This window comes from Watersipora subatra, chromosome 10 (genome assembly GCF_963576615.1).
Source record: "Watersipora subatra chromosome 10, tzWatSuba1.1, whole genome shotgun sequence".
Taxonomy (NCBI): Eukaryota; Metazoa; Bryozoa; class Gymnolaemata; order Cheilostomatida; family Watersiporidae; genus Watersipora; species Watersipora subatra.
The window spans coordinates 35,056,582-35,075,628 of record NC_088717.1 but is presented as its reverse complement, the minus strand read 5'-3'; the positions used below and the strand labels follow the sequence as shown (position 1 = coordinate 35,075,628).

The window sequence follows — 19,047 nt, the reverse complement described above, 5'->3', positions numbered from 1 at the left end:
TTCAATAACCCAGAAACCTGCTGTTATTCTTTAATAAAACCCGGAAAACCTACACCCAGAAATAAATCAATGCATTATGAACAAGAGGAAAAATTTTAAAAGTAACTAAGAAAGGTGTTAGAAAACGCTGAACAAGCTCTGAATTCATCAGAAATATATATATATATATATATATATATATATATATATATATATATATATAGTCTAGTTGTGTTTATTGCATACCTTACTGCCACCTTTGAGTTAGAAAGTTTTTATTTCATGGTAAGTATACTGCTACATGTGATATGTAGCTGATTGACGATACTTGTACTACACACACTAAAATTACTAAAGTGGTTGTCTCTTTTAAAATCAACTGTCTTTTTGAATTTATCAGCATTATCAACTCCAGCTGTGAACAGGCCATATGATATCCCACATGGAGAATGTTGCAAATATTTTATCTGGCCGATCTTATTTTAACCACACCAACAAATCTGCCGTGTCAGTTTCATTCGGTAAAAAGGGAGATGACTGCTGCCAGAGATTCATCATCTTTTAATAAAATACTGTATGTTCTTTTGATTACAGGAGGAAGGTTTTGCATGACTCAAAGTTTTTCTGCATTCTCACAAAGCTGATAACTCAAGCTATCAATCAGTAAGTGCATTTGCTTTGAGCTTCTTGTAGACCTACTGTCGGAATATATCACACAATATCATTCAGTCTATAACTGCCTTGTTTGTGGCTGAAACATTGTTATTCAGTTGATATTCTTGGCTGATTTCCATAGTTGCTACAGAATGTCATAGACTTAGAATCATAACTAGATATTCAGGTTCACATTTTTCATAAGAACTGTGCTTATTCTTTGCACACCAATTAGTTCAGCCCCTCTGACAGGACACGGCGCATACCTGCCCGACATATTGTGCGTATAGGTTTTTGTGGCACTGAAGTCTACAAACACAAAATGGCAACTGCTAGCTTTTGGTTCCAAAATATTGGTACTACCAAATTGCAAACAGTTAATCCCTTCCTGGCCATTGGCCATCTTTGTGTATAATAAAGACCTAGTTTGATAGAGTAGGTAAATCAATACAAGCTACTTGACTTGTTTAGCCTGGAAAGCAATTATGTTAACAGTTTCTTTGTTACAACTCAATCTATTCACATAGATGTTTATTTGGTTGTAGTTTGCAGTAAATCACTTTTTGAGTTTTGTTCAAGCGTGTTTTGACTGAGTGAATACAATACTAGCTCCCGTGATCCAGTACCTGCTCATTGCTGTCGCTGACATGTAATTTAATGCTGTCATATCAGTTTTCAGACCGACTCATATTTGCGTTTTTCTAATTGAATGATTCCGTGTTTGCCTTGTCACCAGTCACTGCAGTTCATAGGAGTCAAACTTTTACCTAAAGACTAGTTCACACTATATCACTGTATCTCGGCGTTGATGCCACAATACTTCGGTGATCATCAATGATAACCAAGTTCACACTATTACAAACCTATCCCGTTTGAATCAGAAAATACTATGTGATGCAGTGTTCTCATTTCTCTTTGTAAACTTTCGTGATGAAACCTCTTTGTTTTCGTGTGCCGGAATTAAAAACTAGTCCCGCAGCGACTATCATAAATGGATATGAATAATCACGCTATCCGCGACCGTGAATTACTATTGCCGAAATGGTTTACTTAATTGAAAGGCGGTAGTTGATGCTCGGCAAAATATCGGGAGAGTTTGACAGCTGCAAACTTTCCCGGCGTGTCCGCATTGCTTCGTCGATGACATCGGTTCACATAATCTACGATGAATGCCGAAAGGAAAATGCTAACAAATGGCAATATAGTGTGAACCAGCCTTTAGTTAATATCAGTCTTGTGACCAATTTCAACTCTTTGGTTGATATCAAGTCTTATTATGACCAATAATAGCTCCTTAGTGTTAAAACTATGTAGTAATTTCTATAGCAATATATTAATAATTCATTGGACATAAGCATTTATTGATTGTTTTTTATTAAGAAGACTGTCAGATATATGTCAAATGCATGCAGTTTAACTTGTTGCGGTATGGTAGAACAACCCTAGAATCCCCCTTACATTTGAAGTCTCTCTCTACAACATTAGCTTAGCATTTGTGAGAAAGAGGGCCGTCTTTGGAAGCAAGTAGGGTGCCCTTGCGAGTGAACATAATGTCTTTGGGAGTAAACGGGATATCATTAGGATTAAATGCGAGGTCAATGGAGTAAACAGAATATCTTTAGGAGTAAACGGATATCTTTAGGAGTAAACGGGAAATCTTTAGGAGTAAACGGGATAGCTTTATGAGCATACAGGATATCTTTAGGAATAAATGGGATATATTTAGGAGTGTACGGGATATCTTTAGGAGTAAATGAGAGGTCCATGGAGTGAATGAGAGGTCCATGGAGTATAAAAGTGTACGTTTATTAGTAAGTTGAGGCTCCTGAGGAACAATAACGGTGTCTGTGGAAGTAAGCATAAAAGGTCATCCTTGAGAGGCCCGGAGCATACTTTAGCTGGATATTCAAAACCTGCTGCTTAGACATGAAAGTCCATCTCTTGCATCCAATAAGGGAGCATCAGCAAAATACGATGTCTATGGAACTTTAACATAAATAACCTGCTCTAACTTACACAATGAGAGGTTTAAACTGCCTCAACTTATTTATTTTGCTAGTATTTTATCTTTTCGGTATTGTTTGTAATTTTTACCCTGAGCCTTTTTATTTTTATTTGCGAAAATTTAAAAAACATCAAATGCTACATGTCAGAGCTTACCTTTAGGTGCAGGTTTACATATTTACTGAACTCTTATGCGTTCAGTTGAAAAAAAATCATACTTTAATACTAATGTAAGCAGAATCTGATTTTATTGGCTGTATTGATATAACAATTAGAATGTTTATTGTATTAATAAGATAAGTAGAGGTTTGACTGTATAACTATAGTATTTAAAGATTTGACTGTGCTACTTCACTAAACAATTACTGCAGTAAGTAGAGGGTTGACTGTATTACTGTAGTGACTAGAGGGTTGACTGTATTACTGTAGTGACTAGAGGTTTGACTGTATTGCTGTAATGACTAGAGGTTTGATTGTATTACTGTAGTGGCTAGAGGGGTGACTGAATTGCTGTAGTGACTAGAGGTTTGACTGTATTACTGCCGTAAGTAGAGGGTTGACTGTATTACTGTAGTGAGTAGAGGGTTGACTGTATTACTGTAGTGACTAGAGGTTTGACTGTATTGCTGTAATGACTAGAGGTTTGACTGTGTTACTGTAGTGACTAGAGGGCTGACTGTATTGCTGTAATGACTAGAGGTTTGACTGTATTACTGCCGTAAGTAGAGGGTTGATTGTAATACTGTAGTGAGTAGAGGTTTGATTGTATTGCTGTAGTGACTACGGATTTGACTGTATTGCTGTAATGACGAAAGGTTTGACTGTATTGATGTAGTGACTTCAGGTTTGACTGTATTACTATATTGAGTAGAGGTCTGACTGTATTGCTGTAATGACTAGAGGTTTGACTGTATTACTGTAGTGACTCGAGGGTTGACTGTATTACTGTAGTGAGTAGAGGTTTGACTGTAGTATGGTAAAGCAAAAATAGATTTGACGGAACCATTATTGCCAGCATTAAAGTTTCTATCATAACTTATGTAGGTCAAGAACACTGAAGCAGCAGATGACCAACATGGACCGGGTACATAAGTGGTACACATCAAACCTCCACAAATTGCATTTTGCAGAGGTAAAGCTTATGCCTGGCCCAGTGATCTTACTATTTTAACTCATATCTGATTAGTTATGATACTGGCCGGTGGATTTTTCCATAATACCAAGCTTTTTGACTAAATCAAATATTTTTATCGTAAGCAACGATTTTTTTTCAAATGTATAACAATTTAATAAAATTATTATGGAACTCTAAATCATTTGTAATATTTAGTACATAAAAATATTTTTTTAGTAATGGTAAATTTTTATGATATAGTTTTATGTAAGAATCTTCATCTTTTTTCCTTTAAAATTTTTGTTGTAAACAGCAGTTTCAAATGGCTGTAGGCGTGCCTCTTTTTAATGAGAGTCTTTGCAATGGATTATTTACAAAACACACACAATTAAACGAGGCCTCATTTTTTTGTGACTGGGGATCTGATATGATATAACCAAATCACATATAATCAATATCTTGATGATGAGGCTTGCAAGGATCATTTATGGATTCTTTCCATTGCCTTACTTCCTGCCTTACTCGTAACTTCCTGCCTTACTCGTATCTTCTTACAAAATGGAAGGTGTTGACTCTTATTAGTTGGAATTCTCTAAGCGTTATTGAGTCCTTGTAGATGGATTCTTCTTGGTGTCATAAAGTGTGACCATTCTCTAAGTGTTATTGAGTCCTTGTAGATGGATTCTTCTTGGTGTCATAAAGTGTGACCATTCTCTAAGTGTTATTGAGTCCTTGTAGATGGATTCTTCTTGGTGTCATAAAGTGTGACCATTCTCTAAGCATTATTGAGTCCTTGTAGATGGATTCTTCTTGGTGTCATAAAGTGTGACCATTCTCTAAGCGTTATTGGGTCCTCGTAGATGGATTCTTCTTGATTTCATAAACACTATGTTTCCATGGTGCACAGTACTGCGAAGCAGCCCCCTCCGAAGTCGAGGGGATTGTACGTCTCCATGCTGCGCAGTGGCTTTCAGCAAATTAACCAGGAAAGAGAAATTGTATAAATCGAATCACTGGATGGATACATGGAATCGATCATGCGTACCGAACATCAGAAAAGGTCTTTTTATGCTTTTGTCATCATTATACTTTTATTTACAATACACATTCACAATGTTTTACAAACCTTAACACAATTTTTACAAATAATATATTTTTGATAAATATTTATATAAGTAATAGATTATTAAAATGTTACTTTAGGGCTTGCCACCTATTTTTCGAAAAGTGTTGGTATCGATAAAAAAGTCCAGGAAAGTAATCACTTCATCATCTTCGTAGGAGCAGACCATAATTAAATTTAAGTGAAAAAAATATCGGAAGAATAGCAAAAACAAGGATAAGCAGGATAACTTTTGTACTAGTCTATGGCGCTCGAAGAATCTGTTTCCACGGCATGAGAGCTATGCGCAGCCACTGCGCAATTGCTGTTTCCTTGCTGCGAATTTGCACTGGCTTCGCACTGACCAGTGCGCAGTGATTTCAGTGCGAAGATGCCGTTTCCATGATTCGAAGAGGGCGCAACTCCGAAGCACTGCGCATCATGGAAACATAGTGAAAGTGTCACAGTGGTTAAGAGACATCTCTATGGGGTGCATTTTTCGCAGGTCTATTACTCGGGGATCAGGAGCAATTTTCAGCAATACCATTAGCTTATTAGTACAACTGAAGGATGCTCCGTCATTTGTATTCGCTTAATAATTTTTAGGTTTTTTATGGAGCCATGATTACCATATTGTAAAAAAGAATCTAATGGATTGTTTGTCTATTGTTGTGTGGAGCACCAATGACTGATGCAATATACACCAATTATCTAGTTTTTCAGGGTTGCAAAAAAATCAATTTTTTTTATTCAATTGGAATTTTTCAATATTTATGACTCTTTTGATAAATTTGATGTTTTCACCAATTTTTTTCTCATGTAAATTGTCTGTGAATTACATTGCACCTCATAATGCTGGTGAACCCACATTTTATTATTAGTGACTGAATGCTTTCAGTTGACAATTTCTTATATTTCTCACATTCAACAGGCATATAAAGTTTTGTGTAAACTACATGTAAGTTAGTGGAGTAGAGCTACTACCAGTTTCACACGAAGTACGAGAGAGAGCTGAAGACAAAAAGACACTACGAAATATTTATGCGCTTTCTTCCTTGGTGTGATTTATGTGGTTGATCATATGAAATATAAATACCAGTTTGACAGCCTTTTTAGTTCCTAGCCGGTGTCTTATTTTTAAAAAACAAAACCAAAGGTACAGAATATTTTTAAAGCTTGCACTTGAGCTGATGGCTGTGAAGAGTTTGGGATCATAAGGCCATCTATTGAGCGGAGTACTGAGGCAAAAATTGTACCAGTTACAGTTGCTGCCTCACGATTAATCCTGCTTTTTGGTTTACTAAATAAACTTAAAGGCCCTAACTTCACAGGTCCTTATGTAACATTGTACCACACATGCAGTCAATTAGCTCCTTCACACTTCTTAGTTTATGATAGAAGAGTGTTTACAGATTTGTTACACACGCATCACAACATGATTGTTTGTCAAAAACGCTGCTTTTGCTCAGAATTATAAAGAAAACTGATTTTTTGTGTGAAAAGATCATGATTTAAATCTTTTGATTTTTTTCGTACTAACCCTCACTTATCTATAAGCCACCAATGTCTACTAAAGCTCCCTCACTTATCTATAAGCCACCAATGTCTACTAAAGCTCCCTCACTTATCTATAAGCCACCAATGTCTACTAAAGCTCCCTCACTTATCTATAAGCCACCAATGTCTACTAAAGCTCCCTCACTTATCTATAAGCCACCAATGTCTACTAAAGCTCCCTCACTTATCTATAAGCCACCAATGTCTACTAAAGCTCCCTCACTTATCTATAAGCCACCAATGTCTACTAAAGCTCCCTCACTTATCTATAAGCCACCAATGTCTACTAAAGCTCCCTCACTTATCTATAAGCCACCAATGTCTACTAAAGCTCCCTCACTTATCTATAAGCCACCAATGTCTACTAAGGCTCCCTCACTTATCTATAAGCCACCAATGTCTACTAAAGCTCCCTCACTTATCTATAAGCCACCAATGTCTACTAAAGCTCCCTCACTTATCTATAAGCCACCAATGTCTACTAAAGCTATACATTTCATCCTATGCTTAATATAATATGTGTCTTTTAGCAACCAGCCTTGAGGGCTAGTGCCATTCCTTCCCCATCTCTCAGGCTGAGTTCTTCACACAGCAGGCAAGAGAAGTCTCCTCGATACTTATCACAAGGTACAGCGATTTCACCTCCCAGTACTCCTCCCTTTAGAGGACCTCCAAGTTCTCCCTCAACTGCCCCGGAGAACATTTTTCCGGAAACTTCTGCCGGTGTAGGTTGAGTAAATTTCATCTCCAAAATATTGTGGTGATTGACCGTCATTTTCTCTGATGATGTGGAAAAGCAGCTAACCTTATTTGATATTCTTGTACAGGCTGTTCAAACTGGGGCTTCTAATTGTTTCATTAAAATTTCTATGAAACCTGACGTCATATATATTATATTTGTCATTATTATTATAGGCTACAAATAGACAAAAAGGCAATGCTTACTTCATTCAAGGTTTCATGAGGTGACAACCAACAGTGTAAAAAGTATAAAGTTAATTTTGAAAGACTGAACATATATTAGTTGCCAAAGCGTAATAAAGCTTATATTTTAGTTCCCAAGGCAAATAAGGTATACCCTTTACCCACAGCTCTGCCATAGTACAGAAGAGAAACACTGGGTATCTTTTAGATGCCTATAATACAAGCTGTATCATCATTCAAACCTCATACTGTTCTTGTATAACGATGTTGACAGGAAGCTGTAATGGGGCAAAGTGAGTCGGAGAGTGATCTCAATCGTCCAATCAGCAAGGCTTCATCAAGAGACATTCGTCCACCCTCATCACTGCGGGTAAGTGAATTCTGATGACGTTGGTTAGTGTCAACTTTTATTTCGACTCAGTTTCATGTTCGTCAAAGGAAACTACAAAAACACTGATTGGTAAATTGCTATGGAAATTCATTAGGATGAAAATATTTAAGCGGTCTATTTCATTTGTATATGGATGCATTAGCCATACACAAGATGGCTACAATAAATTTCTAAATTTTCATAAGTTATGTTTCAAGTTTTTCATTTTTATGAATAACTACTGAATGCCCGGCGTTGCACGAGTAATAGAAAGTTTTTGTACAGACAACTTATTTTAATCAACATATAAAACATTTACCATTTTAACTTTTAAATGAAGGTGTTTGTTTATTTCTATGTACCGTGCTATTTGTGTTAACTGTGTTTATTTCTGTGTAATTCATACCGTACCGGCTGCAGTGACTACTTCGGGTCTATTATACTCGTTGGAAGTCTTGTTGGTTATATGAATTTAAGCATTTTTTTCACAAATGAGCATGCAATTTTCTTCTGGTATGGCTTCACATATTTTTTTGTATTGCTTTATGCATTTGGGCATGTGTTTTGAGTATGTACCCAATCTGTTCCATGGTATGCTCCGTCATTTCGAGACGTCATTCTATCATTGTCGGCCATCTTTGTAGACAACTTTTATCGTTAAAAACACGAAGTTTCTGCGATGAACTTTTGAAAACGATGCTTTTGTTTGCAATTCTTTTAGTATAGTATCAAAACAACACCAAAAAATACTGTTAAATAAGATAATGGCGATCGTTTTCTACAAATATGGCGGCTTTTTCGTGCACGAGCGCATGTGCAAATAGCTTGATGGCGTAAAAAAACTGATGAATAGCAAGTTGGACAGTGTAGTGTATTAGATCGATGGCTGTGCGCAGAACTTGAGGTTGGGAGTTCAAATCTAGTCAATAGCGGAATTGTCATTCTTAAAAGTTAATCGCTATAGCTGGACAGATGGATGTACCAATAGATAGACGGACAAATATTGAGATACATATATATATATATATATATATATATATATATATATATATATATATATATAATAGATAATAGAGGAGTACACTGGCAGTCTGGAGACTGGTGAAAAATTGTCAGGTGTACAGGAAAAGCACAGAGAATAACTATATGCACAATTATTAAAAAATTCTGCAATATGAATAATTTGTTGTAATAATTCGTAATCGGCTGAATGATTTTTGTTGACTTTGATTCATTTTTCCCAACATCAAAGCCCGGCTTCAGGCAGACAGATGGACATACACAGTTCTTATTATTGTAAAGATTATGTATAACATTTTAAAATTGTTATTATGATTAGAGCAGTGTTCGTCTGTCTAGAATCATGTTCAGAGCATTAGAAAAAAAGATTGCTCCCCACAGGAGTCCAACCTGGTGCCTAACATTCAATAGCAAGCATGCTACCGCTACCCCATTCGAAGCCTTTTTGCTTAGTGAGATAATTTTCTTTATACTGATTCTCATGACAATCACTCACAGTGCATGGGACTGTCAACCATAGTATTATATATTTATAAATCCACACGTAGAGTTTGTATTCACAACTATATCAACTGCCCTGAAATATTCAAAACAGGAAACTGTACCTATGCGATAAACAAAGAATTTTATTTTTCCAATTCCAATATTTTTCATTTGGTGAAAATATGCTGGTAGATAACTTTTGCAAGTGGAAAATTAGTAATTAGTTATAAGTGTTAGCTTCCTAGCAGAGATTCCTACCAATCGGTATTCGTGTCAAGGCATCTTGTAATAAGTTTGGATCCCTTCAGCTGCTTGCTAAAGTTGTAAAAAGCAACAAGTAAAGATTAATTTTTCTAACATTCTGCCATAAATCTATTCATCAGTCAAACGCTGTGTGGTGAAATAACATTTATAAAACTGAATTACATTTAGGTTTGTTTATCAGCAGCAGTAACATCTTATCGAGCACATATTTGTGTATTGATTGTTCCACAGACACCCGTTTTGTTGATATTTTGTTGGCGATCTGTTGACGATCAAGCATGCTATCTGCCTTATCAGCTACAAACAGGCTGTGCGTCTGTGAAAGCATTTTTTACACACAATAGCTGTGATCTTGGCTAAACATGTATGGGCCTAGGGCTAGGAAGCCCTGATGAGACACACTCAGTTGCAGAGAGAAGTTCAAGGTTGGATGTCATTCCTGTCACCACCATTGACGTTTCTTAGAACTGAGCCCCAACCTGTTGTTTATAAGGCAGGCACTCTAGACCACTATGCCAAGATGCTGACAGTTAGACAATAGTGAATATGGTATTTAGTATGTACAGCTTTTCAAAATAGTTTGAGGGTATTCTCAAACAAAAGTTCTCAAAATATGGTCCATGTTCCTTCGTAAACAGCGATATTGATTTTCTATCAGAAGGCTACTGAGATAATTGAACTGAAAATGTCTCTGTAAGAAATTTTTTTAACAGTTGAGATACTCTGATACTAAATTTGCTTATAACAGGTAAACAATGGATTATTGCTTATATGAGTGGTGAGCCTTTTAATATTCTATTCTCAAAATATGAGTTGCTTTAGTCAGCTAGTAGTAGTAGTATAGTAGGCCTACTTATTAATCATTTTATATTTTAAAACTTAAAAACTGCCTAAAGTTCTTTAGGCTGTTTTTACAAACTGTTCAAGGAATTTTAGGATGTCTATGGGATTGTTTATATAGGGCGTTAGCATGTATGGAAATTTCTGCTTTTGCCTACAGACATTTGTCATTACCTTTCGCCTATATAGACATTGGCCAAGACCCTGCAATATTGAGCTTAGCTTTGTAAACATTGCTCAGTATGTTAAAATATTGTCGATATATGGTTATCAAAAATATATCTTCTCCAACTAGGATATAAAACAGCAAAGCTTATTGATTTTGTCATGTTTTTGTGTAAGCTGTTGAAAATCTTTAGAAGTATTAGCAATTTTTGCTTACTTTATGTGTTCACTAGGTGTTACCTTATAATCTTAAACCTTATAAGCTCTTTTCGGGTGCAATAGTAATGGATGATTATTATAGTGAATTATAGTGCACTAGACTGTTAAAAGAAATGGATTAAATTTGTACTTACATATATATTACTTTATTGGCAATAATTTCATTTCAAATAGAAACGTTTTTTCAATTTATGCCATACAGCAAAATAAAACAAATATAGGGCAAAAGTTAGCCCTTAAAATTGAATAAATATTTGAGAAATCGTCTGTAAACTGCCTTTTCTGCTAAGAGAACGGATATTAGGTGGAAAATTGTTAAGGCAACTAACAATGATATTTTCAAAATAATTGGTAGTGGTTATATGCAATTTGTTCGTATCAAATAAGTTGAAATGAGTTGCAAACCTGTAATTGTCATGTAAAAGACGAGGGCAGAAATTATGAAACATTTTAAAACTTTTAATTTACTGTCAGTGTATGAAGATGGAGTTCATGAGACTTTCTTTACTGTTTCTCTAATTGAATGTTCGTGCCAATCTTATGTTGATATCCATGCTTGCGCTGTCCCTTGGAATTAGTATTCCTTCGTAAGTTAGAAGTCCGTGCCAATCTTATGTTGATATCCATGCTTGCGCTGTCCCTTGGAATTAGTATTCCTTCATAAGTTAGAACCTTATCAGCAATAAACCTCTAATAGCAGCAGATGACTTTCTCGGTTAGTTGGCCTGCTGACTGTCACTTTTTCTCACTAGAGATCGAGAGAAGGCAAGCGACCGGCACGACCTAAGTCTGTAACATGGCAGGAGCCTCGGGAAGGGGCAAAATATGAAGAAACCGCAAGTGTCTCCGGAGAGTTCTTTGAACGAGAGACTGAAAACACAGTGAGTGTTTTTAAATGACCTCTTCTCTGACCCTCTCTTGTTTAGTTTAAATTTTTCACATTTAGTGTTTATAAATCACCAAAGCCTCTCACCAACTTATTGGGAATTCAGTAGCTTTTGTTAGGAGATTCAATGTTGAAAATATGTTCCATTTTACACCCCCATTTTGTTTGCACTTTTTTAAAAATAATTTTCATTTGGATAAAAAGTAACTATTTTACTAAGCAAGTTAAGAATGTTTTGTGAAAGTGTATTTTATGACAATTCAAAAATTACTTGTTATCTGTATTTCAATACAGATATGGGTTTTAAATTTCTCAAAGAGCCACTGAAAGGGTTTTAAGGGTCTCTCTTTTTGCTATTCAGGTCATCTTAAGGAAAAGTAAAATAATATTTACTAATGTGAATGCAAGCATTTTCTATTATCCACATGGACATATTCAAGGCCTTCCAGCTTGTTCTTTTCTCTATGTATAGACATAGTAGAGGAACTGTGGTGGCATCCGTATCTGAGGTAACTAATTAAACGTTGTACTAGCCACCCTTTATCTTACCTCTCAATTATTGTGGCTGCGCTAGATGGCTAGACGAGGTAACATGTTGTCAATTGTGAAAGTTTTTTTATATCCCTAGAGTGTGAGGTATTTAGATGTGACTAGCTGAAGGTAGCAGACCCGCTCAAGTGTACAAGTGTTAATGGAGAGTTCAGTTAATTTGGATGAATGCAGTGCTTATAGACTGTTGAGTTGAGTTTTGACGGAACATTCCAGACTTTCAGTTTATAGCAAGGAAGTTTGTAGAATCTTGGGTATCAAACACAGTTTGTCTCTCTAGTCTTTTCTCCAAACTACTTGAGGTGTGAGTTCTAGTCTACGAACAATAGTGAACTTTCATTCAAAATAAATGTTTAAAATGGAATCCAGCTATAAAATTTATAATCAAATGTTTGGTTGATTTCTTGTTATTTTTTCTTTGATTGCATTTTCTTCAAGACCTTTTGTTGCAATACTAAAACCAACAAGCACTCAGCTGTTTATCTATTGCCATTACAAGCACAACTGTCTAGTAAAATATGTTCGATAAAGCTAAAATTAACAGCTTATGCGTGACAACATTTAGATAAATTACAAGCTAAATGCCTACAGATAAAATGGCAATATTTAAATATTTGAGATTAATAGTAAATTTAATATTTATATTTAAATTTATATTCAAATATAAATTTGAATATTATATATTTAAATTTATAAATTGGAATGTTATATATTATATTTAATATTAGTTCAATATTATATATTAATATTTTAATAATGGAGGTATTTGAATATTGGAAGTAATTTAATTTTTCCATATTATCTTTTGGCCCATTCAGAAACATATGTGGTCATACCCCAACATATGAAAAATTGGGGGTACCAGGAAAATACAAGCAAATGTTTGCCTTTAGATCTGAAACAAATTTGAGATACAAGATGATTCCTGATGCGGCCGTTAGGTGGCCAAGGATACAAGAGACTTGCTTGAACTATGTCACTTTGTCATTCCCTTGAATCAGTTTGAAAAGTTTTTAAAAGCCGTCTAAAAGGAAAGGTGAAAGCAAGGCTAAAAGAGGCAAGCCTGAAGACAATAAAATGTGAAAACGAAGACAAAATCAAGAATTTAGTTTAGAATAAGATTAAAACTTCTTTTTAGGTGTGTTTAGGAAGCTATATTAGTTAAGTTAATCTTGAAGGTTATGATATGCTAGGGTCACAAAAGTGTAGTGTCTCGCTCATACCACTGTTAGCCGCTACCATCTGTCTCGGAGGTAAGAACTCCATTCAGCACTACATACATAATAGTGTTACATTTTATTGCAGATCATCACCACTAGATAGATATTTGTTACTTTTTGAAAATAGGTGGGGAATTAGAACAATTAAAACACGTTTCTCCATTGTAGTATTCTGTTTTAGGTAGTTTTGTAGAAGTTGTGAACAGATTAATTTGGATTTAGTTATTTTATATAGGAAAAATTGATTTGAAATACAAGATAATGGACTAGACTAGCTCGGTCCAGGAATGCGTCAACCTTGTATGTCAATGTATGACTGTAATGATTTTCAATGTCGTTGTTCAAGGAAACAAAAATCATATCTTGGCTGCATCAATTATTAATTATTATTTAAACTTTGAATTTAATTTCAACTAATGTGTTACCATCTTTTGCACGAATCGTATCGATGAATTCCATTTATAGCAGTTTTAAATTTTGCTTGTCTAGTTATTCTGTTCTTTTTATAGAGTGATGATGGAAATAGCCCTAGTTCTCCAGTATGCAGGAGGCGGAGGTTTGACGTAGTGCACTCAGTTGCTGACAGAAGAACTCCAGACTATCACTTGGTAGATGACAACAGTTATATAGACACTGTCTCTAAGAGCAATGAGCTGGGAGGGAGAAACTCTCCAGGTAAATCAATTACCTTACCCGGTTAAGTGTCACGAGCTATCGCTGACACGGTATATTACTGCAGGTATTTGCTACTTTATCAACTGCAACACCACTTAGTCATTCTCATAATATGAATTAGAGTCTTTCCAAGCTTCCATAAAGGTTTTATTCATTTTAAAATCAAGATCCATTTATCTAATCGGACTTTCTGAAATACATAATCGCTGTAAGTCTTTCTAGTTGGTAATTAAACCATAACTGCCACGAACAACTTTTATCGTATTTACTAGGTAAATCAGACACGCTGATTCCGATTTTGTAATCAAAATAAAGATTAGGCCACTAACTTTCAGAGTAATGAAGGACTTTTTATAGCGTTTTAATATCGGTCTCGAAAACAACACGATCGGCATAACAAGCTCCGCCCATAAATACGTGGCGTAACCTAGCTTTTTAGGAACAGAAGTTACGTAGTGATGTTTAGACCGATTTAGAATAATAGAGATCGGTGTTTTAAAATCCATTAATATCTAAATTCAGCCTTAAAAATAATGTCTTTTATGAAAGGTAGATAAGCTATTTAGCATTGCATATTTAAAAAGCGCGATAACAACGCTAGCTTGTGATAAAACCGCGCTTTTTGAGCTCATTTTTCTCGGTGTCCAGCCCATTTAAACGTCATGTAACAAGCTGCGAGCAATTTTAAATAGTTAATATCCCTTTCATAAAAAACTGAAATTATTTTACAGGCTGGATTTAGATAATAATGGGTTTTAAGACACCCATCTCTATTATTCTAAATCGGACTAAACATTCCTAACTTCCGTTTCTGAAAAAGCTAGGTTTCGTCACATATTTATGGGCGGAGCTTGTAATGCCGATTGTGTTGTTTTCGAAACGGATATTGAAACGCTTTAAAAAAGCCTAAATGACTTTGAAGGTTAGTGGACTAATCTTTATTTTGGGTACAAAATCGGAATTAGCGTGTCTGATTCACTTAGTAAACTTGATAAAAGTTGTTCATGACAGTTATGGTTTAATTATTGGCAAAAATAAGGTGAAACAAGAGAGTCCATCTTATTCGCTAGTTAAATTTCTTTATGGAGGAGTGTGGAGATATTTGGAGATTTTCTTCTGAGGAGTGTGTTCGCATCATGTAATTTAATTTGTTAATAATATTCATAACATTACACTGGGCATATCTGTAGTTGTTTAACCACTTTTAAACAGCTTAGATATGAATATAGCAGTCAGTGGCGCTTTATCAGTTTCATATCATTTATTTGTTGTTTTGTTGTTTATATGTTTTGTTGTTTACATATAGATTTGCTTTTTATTTTATGTTGTTCATAATTACTATACGTATTATCCGTTATAGTTATATTATAACACCTTACCTGTTTACCTCGGTGAATCCATGTCTGAGGGATAGTCATTAGCATAATAATTGAACTTGTGCTTAAAAGTTGGTTTTGTCCAAATAATAATAATACCTTATACTTACCTTATACTTACCTATATGCTCTCTAGACTGACACTCACACACGTGTAGGTCTCACCGTCTCAGCTATATTTCAGTTCATACTGTGGGGCTGGTAGAATCGCTGGCTAGTATTTTACAAGGTTCATGAGATTGCATTATCAAGTGGTTTTCCATGGCATCCACAATTTAGATTTACCATAGTTAGAGCTTTCATTTTAATGAATTGTCTAACAGTTTAAGAAATACTCAGCTCTTCTCATTTCACAAAAACTCAGCTTGATTATCAAAGGTGCAATCCTTGATTATGCTCCTGCATTTTGCGAAACTCAATTTTAGGTTTGTAACTAAGAAAAACATATGGATAGCTGCTTAAACTTTTGTGCATGTACATAGAAGCTTCTAGAACCATCTATTAGTTTGTTTTAAATAATAATGTCTCATCATTCGAGTATTTTGTCCACCAAATTCACAACTGGTCATCTACAGTAGTTAACTTTTTCATTCTAACAAAATGTCACATGATTGTTGAACTGCTCATTTTTTTCCTTGCAAAGAGGTTGCAGAAACTCTACTCGATTATAGGGGATGCATTGCTTGACTATGGATTATGGGGGATGCATTGCTTGACTATGGATTAAAGGGGATGCCTTGCTTGACTATGGATTATAGGGGATGCATTGCTTGACTATGGATTATGGGGGATGCATTGCTTGACTATGGATTAAAGGGGATGCCTTGCTTGACTATGGATTATAGGGGATACATTGCTTGACTATGGATTATAGGGGATGCATTGCTTGACTATGGATTATAGGGGATGCATTGCTTGACTATGGATTATAGGGGATGCATTGCTTGACTATGGATTATAGGGGATGCATTGCTTGACTATGGATTAAAGGGGATGCCTTGCTTGACTATGGATTATAGGGGATACATTGCTTGACTATGGATTATAGGGGATGCATTGCTTGACTATGGATTATAGGGGGATGCATTGCTTGACTATGGATTATAGGGGATGCATTGCTTGACTATGGATTATAGGGGATGCATTGCTCGACTATGGATTATAGGGGATGCATTGCTTGACTATGGATTATAGGGGATGCATGCACTGATTGACTATGAGTTATAGGGGATGCATTGCTCGACTATGGATTATAGGGGATGCATTGCTTGACTATGCTGCTGCGTTTTGGTAAACTAAACGTTAGGTTTGTCAGCTGAAAAATGGAAACTTAAGGCTGCGTAAACAGTTGTACTGGTATTTGGAAGCATCTAGATTCTAGAACAATCTGCAAACAAATGTAACTGTATGATAGTCTGCTTCAGTTAACTGAGTGTTACATATACATTCAAACATGGATAACTCGAACTTCACGGGACCGAGCAAAAGTGTTCGAATTATCAGAGCGTTCAAGTTATCAGAGCACTGTCACAAGTCCATGTATTTACTTATTTATTAGTAGATACATGTACATATGCAAACTATAATATAAATCAAAAGCACAAATGGCTTGTTTCAAATTAAATGCTTCTAATGTAAAGTTTAAAATGTTTTTATCAAAAAGTATAGAGATTTTTCTATCACTTGAGATTGGTTTGTTGTTTGAGGTGATGTTATTGCCAGGACGTTTTTTTAGATTGACATTGGCAAAACTTGATCGTTGTTGAAATGCTCAAAAGAAAAGACATCTTTTTCTTTTGAGCGTTTTACCCACGATCAATTTTGCCGACTTTTCTTGAAGTTTATGCAACTTCAAGAAAAAGTTACCAAAGAAAAATCCCTTACTTTACCTGGGATTCGTTAAGAGCAACACTCCGAGGCAGTTCAATTAAAAGTTTTACGAGGTTTAACGGTACATTGTATATCACTCACGCTTTTTGAATTGATACTTATTGAATTGTACACACGTATTCTGTGTTTAGGTCAAACGATGAATAGTTTTTTTTAGCTAAGACAATGTATTTTCGTTTAATAAAAACAATTTTAAGACGTTTTAAACATTCAACATTCCGACGTTGATTCAACACGGAATCAACGTCGGAAAACTATTCGTCACGGGCTAACCGGGTCACGCACTCAAGGATTTTCGCCACGCACATACAAAACAACATGCTGTTTTTGTTTTGTATGCGCGTGGCGAATATCCTTGCACGCGTGACCCGGCAAGCCCGTGCTATTAATCGTATAGCAGTATAAATCAAATTTGACCAAACCTTTAGAAAAGTCGTTGACAAAATTATTTTGCCGATAGTGGTAATAACAACGCTTATGAATTACGAAAATATGAGGTTTACCTCTATGGCTTTGAATAAAGTTATTTTCTAAAGCGATAACAACCGTTTCGGTAGCCGTTGGGCAAAAAAACAGTTCGAATTAACAGTGTTGAGTTCGAGTTATCTATAGCAATTTATCATTACGTGGGAACGGACCAAAGAAACTGTTCGAATTAACCATGTTTTTGAGCTATCCGTGGCCGAGTTATCCATGTTTGACTGTACATGTTATAGGATGGGTTACTCATACAGATATTTGAAACCATATAAATGTCAACTTTATAATTTTAGCGACTCGTTCTTTTACTCCCGTCGTCTATGAATATATTGAACACATCCAAAAAGAAGTCAATAAAGTTCAAGGCCACCCATCAGACATTTATCCTGAGCTCTTCACGCCTCACATAGTCAACGCCCTCATTGATGAGAACGAAGGTGAGATTTTTTGAAGACCTTAAAAAATCTTAAAGATTATATGATATGATTATTTTATAATACAATAATACCATATATAATACAATATATATTACAACATTATATATAATATATATACCAATGAACCTTAACTATCTGTGAGCTGTTTGAAGGTTTACAAAAAACTGAATAACTAATTGCTATGAATTGTTTGGATTTCAAAAATTCTAAACCTGTTTGTCAAAAGATTTTTGCAATTATGGGTTGCGATGGGTATTAATTTAGGTTTGATGAGAATAGCAAATAAACATCTATGTATGACCATTTCATACATAAATATCTCTATCATTGATTGTGTTCAATGAGGAGTCTATTATTATTTATATATATTGTAGATAACCATGTGCAGTTATTCATCAATTATTCCCATCTTGCTATCGAATAAATGAAAAAATTTCTTTATCGATTCACAAGCGTGGAAGTATATTGGGCTGATAGTTTTTGAAAGAATTTGTTTCAATATATCAAAATGGAATGATTTTTAATTGATTTTGAAGAGCTTTGGTAACTTTTTTTAGACCTGTCAACTATTTGTCGTTTCAGTTTCTCCTGAATTTAATAGTTTTGGCTTTTTTTTACTCAGTTTACATGATTCCTCCCTTTTATAGGTGTTTTAAATTTACAAACAAACCTAACCGCAAGTATGTCCATATTAGGTCAACTATTGCATGGACTAGATTTTTCTGTAAAAGAGTATACTCTATGGAAGCGAAAACTAAACAATGACTAGAACGCATGGGAGCATGACTCTAAAAAGAATATGTGCATTGACACTCGCTGATAAGCAGCTTTTTCTTTCT

General features: G+C 35.1%; 1 protein-coding gene across 1 annotated transcript in view; it reads left to right on the top strand.

Annotated features, from left to right (window-relative positions):
• The window catches only part of LOC137406999 (uncharacterized), a 63,951-nt gene that overhangs the window by 3,206 nt on the left and 41,698 nt on the right, over positions 1 to 19,047 (top strand). Inside the window, exons 3-9 of the mRNA XM_068093599.1 lie at positions 574 to 642; positions 3,682 to 3,769; positions 6,941 to 7,135; positions 7,609 to 7,704; positions 11,448 to 11,576; positions 13,860 to 14,025; positions 18,065 to 18,208. Coding sequence (XP_067949700.1) covers positions 574 to 642; positions 3,682 to 3,769; positions 6,941 to 7,135; positions 7,609 to 7,704; positions 11,448 to 11,576; positions 13,860 to 14,025; positions 18,065 to 18,208 — 887 coding nt within the window. The remainder of the gene's footprint in view (positions 1 to 573; positions 643 to 3,681; positions 3,770 to 6,940; positions 7,136 to 7,608; positions 7,705 to 11,447; positions 11,577 to 13,859; positions 14,026 to 18,064; positions 18,209 to 19,047) is intronic.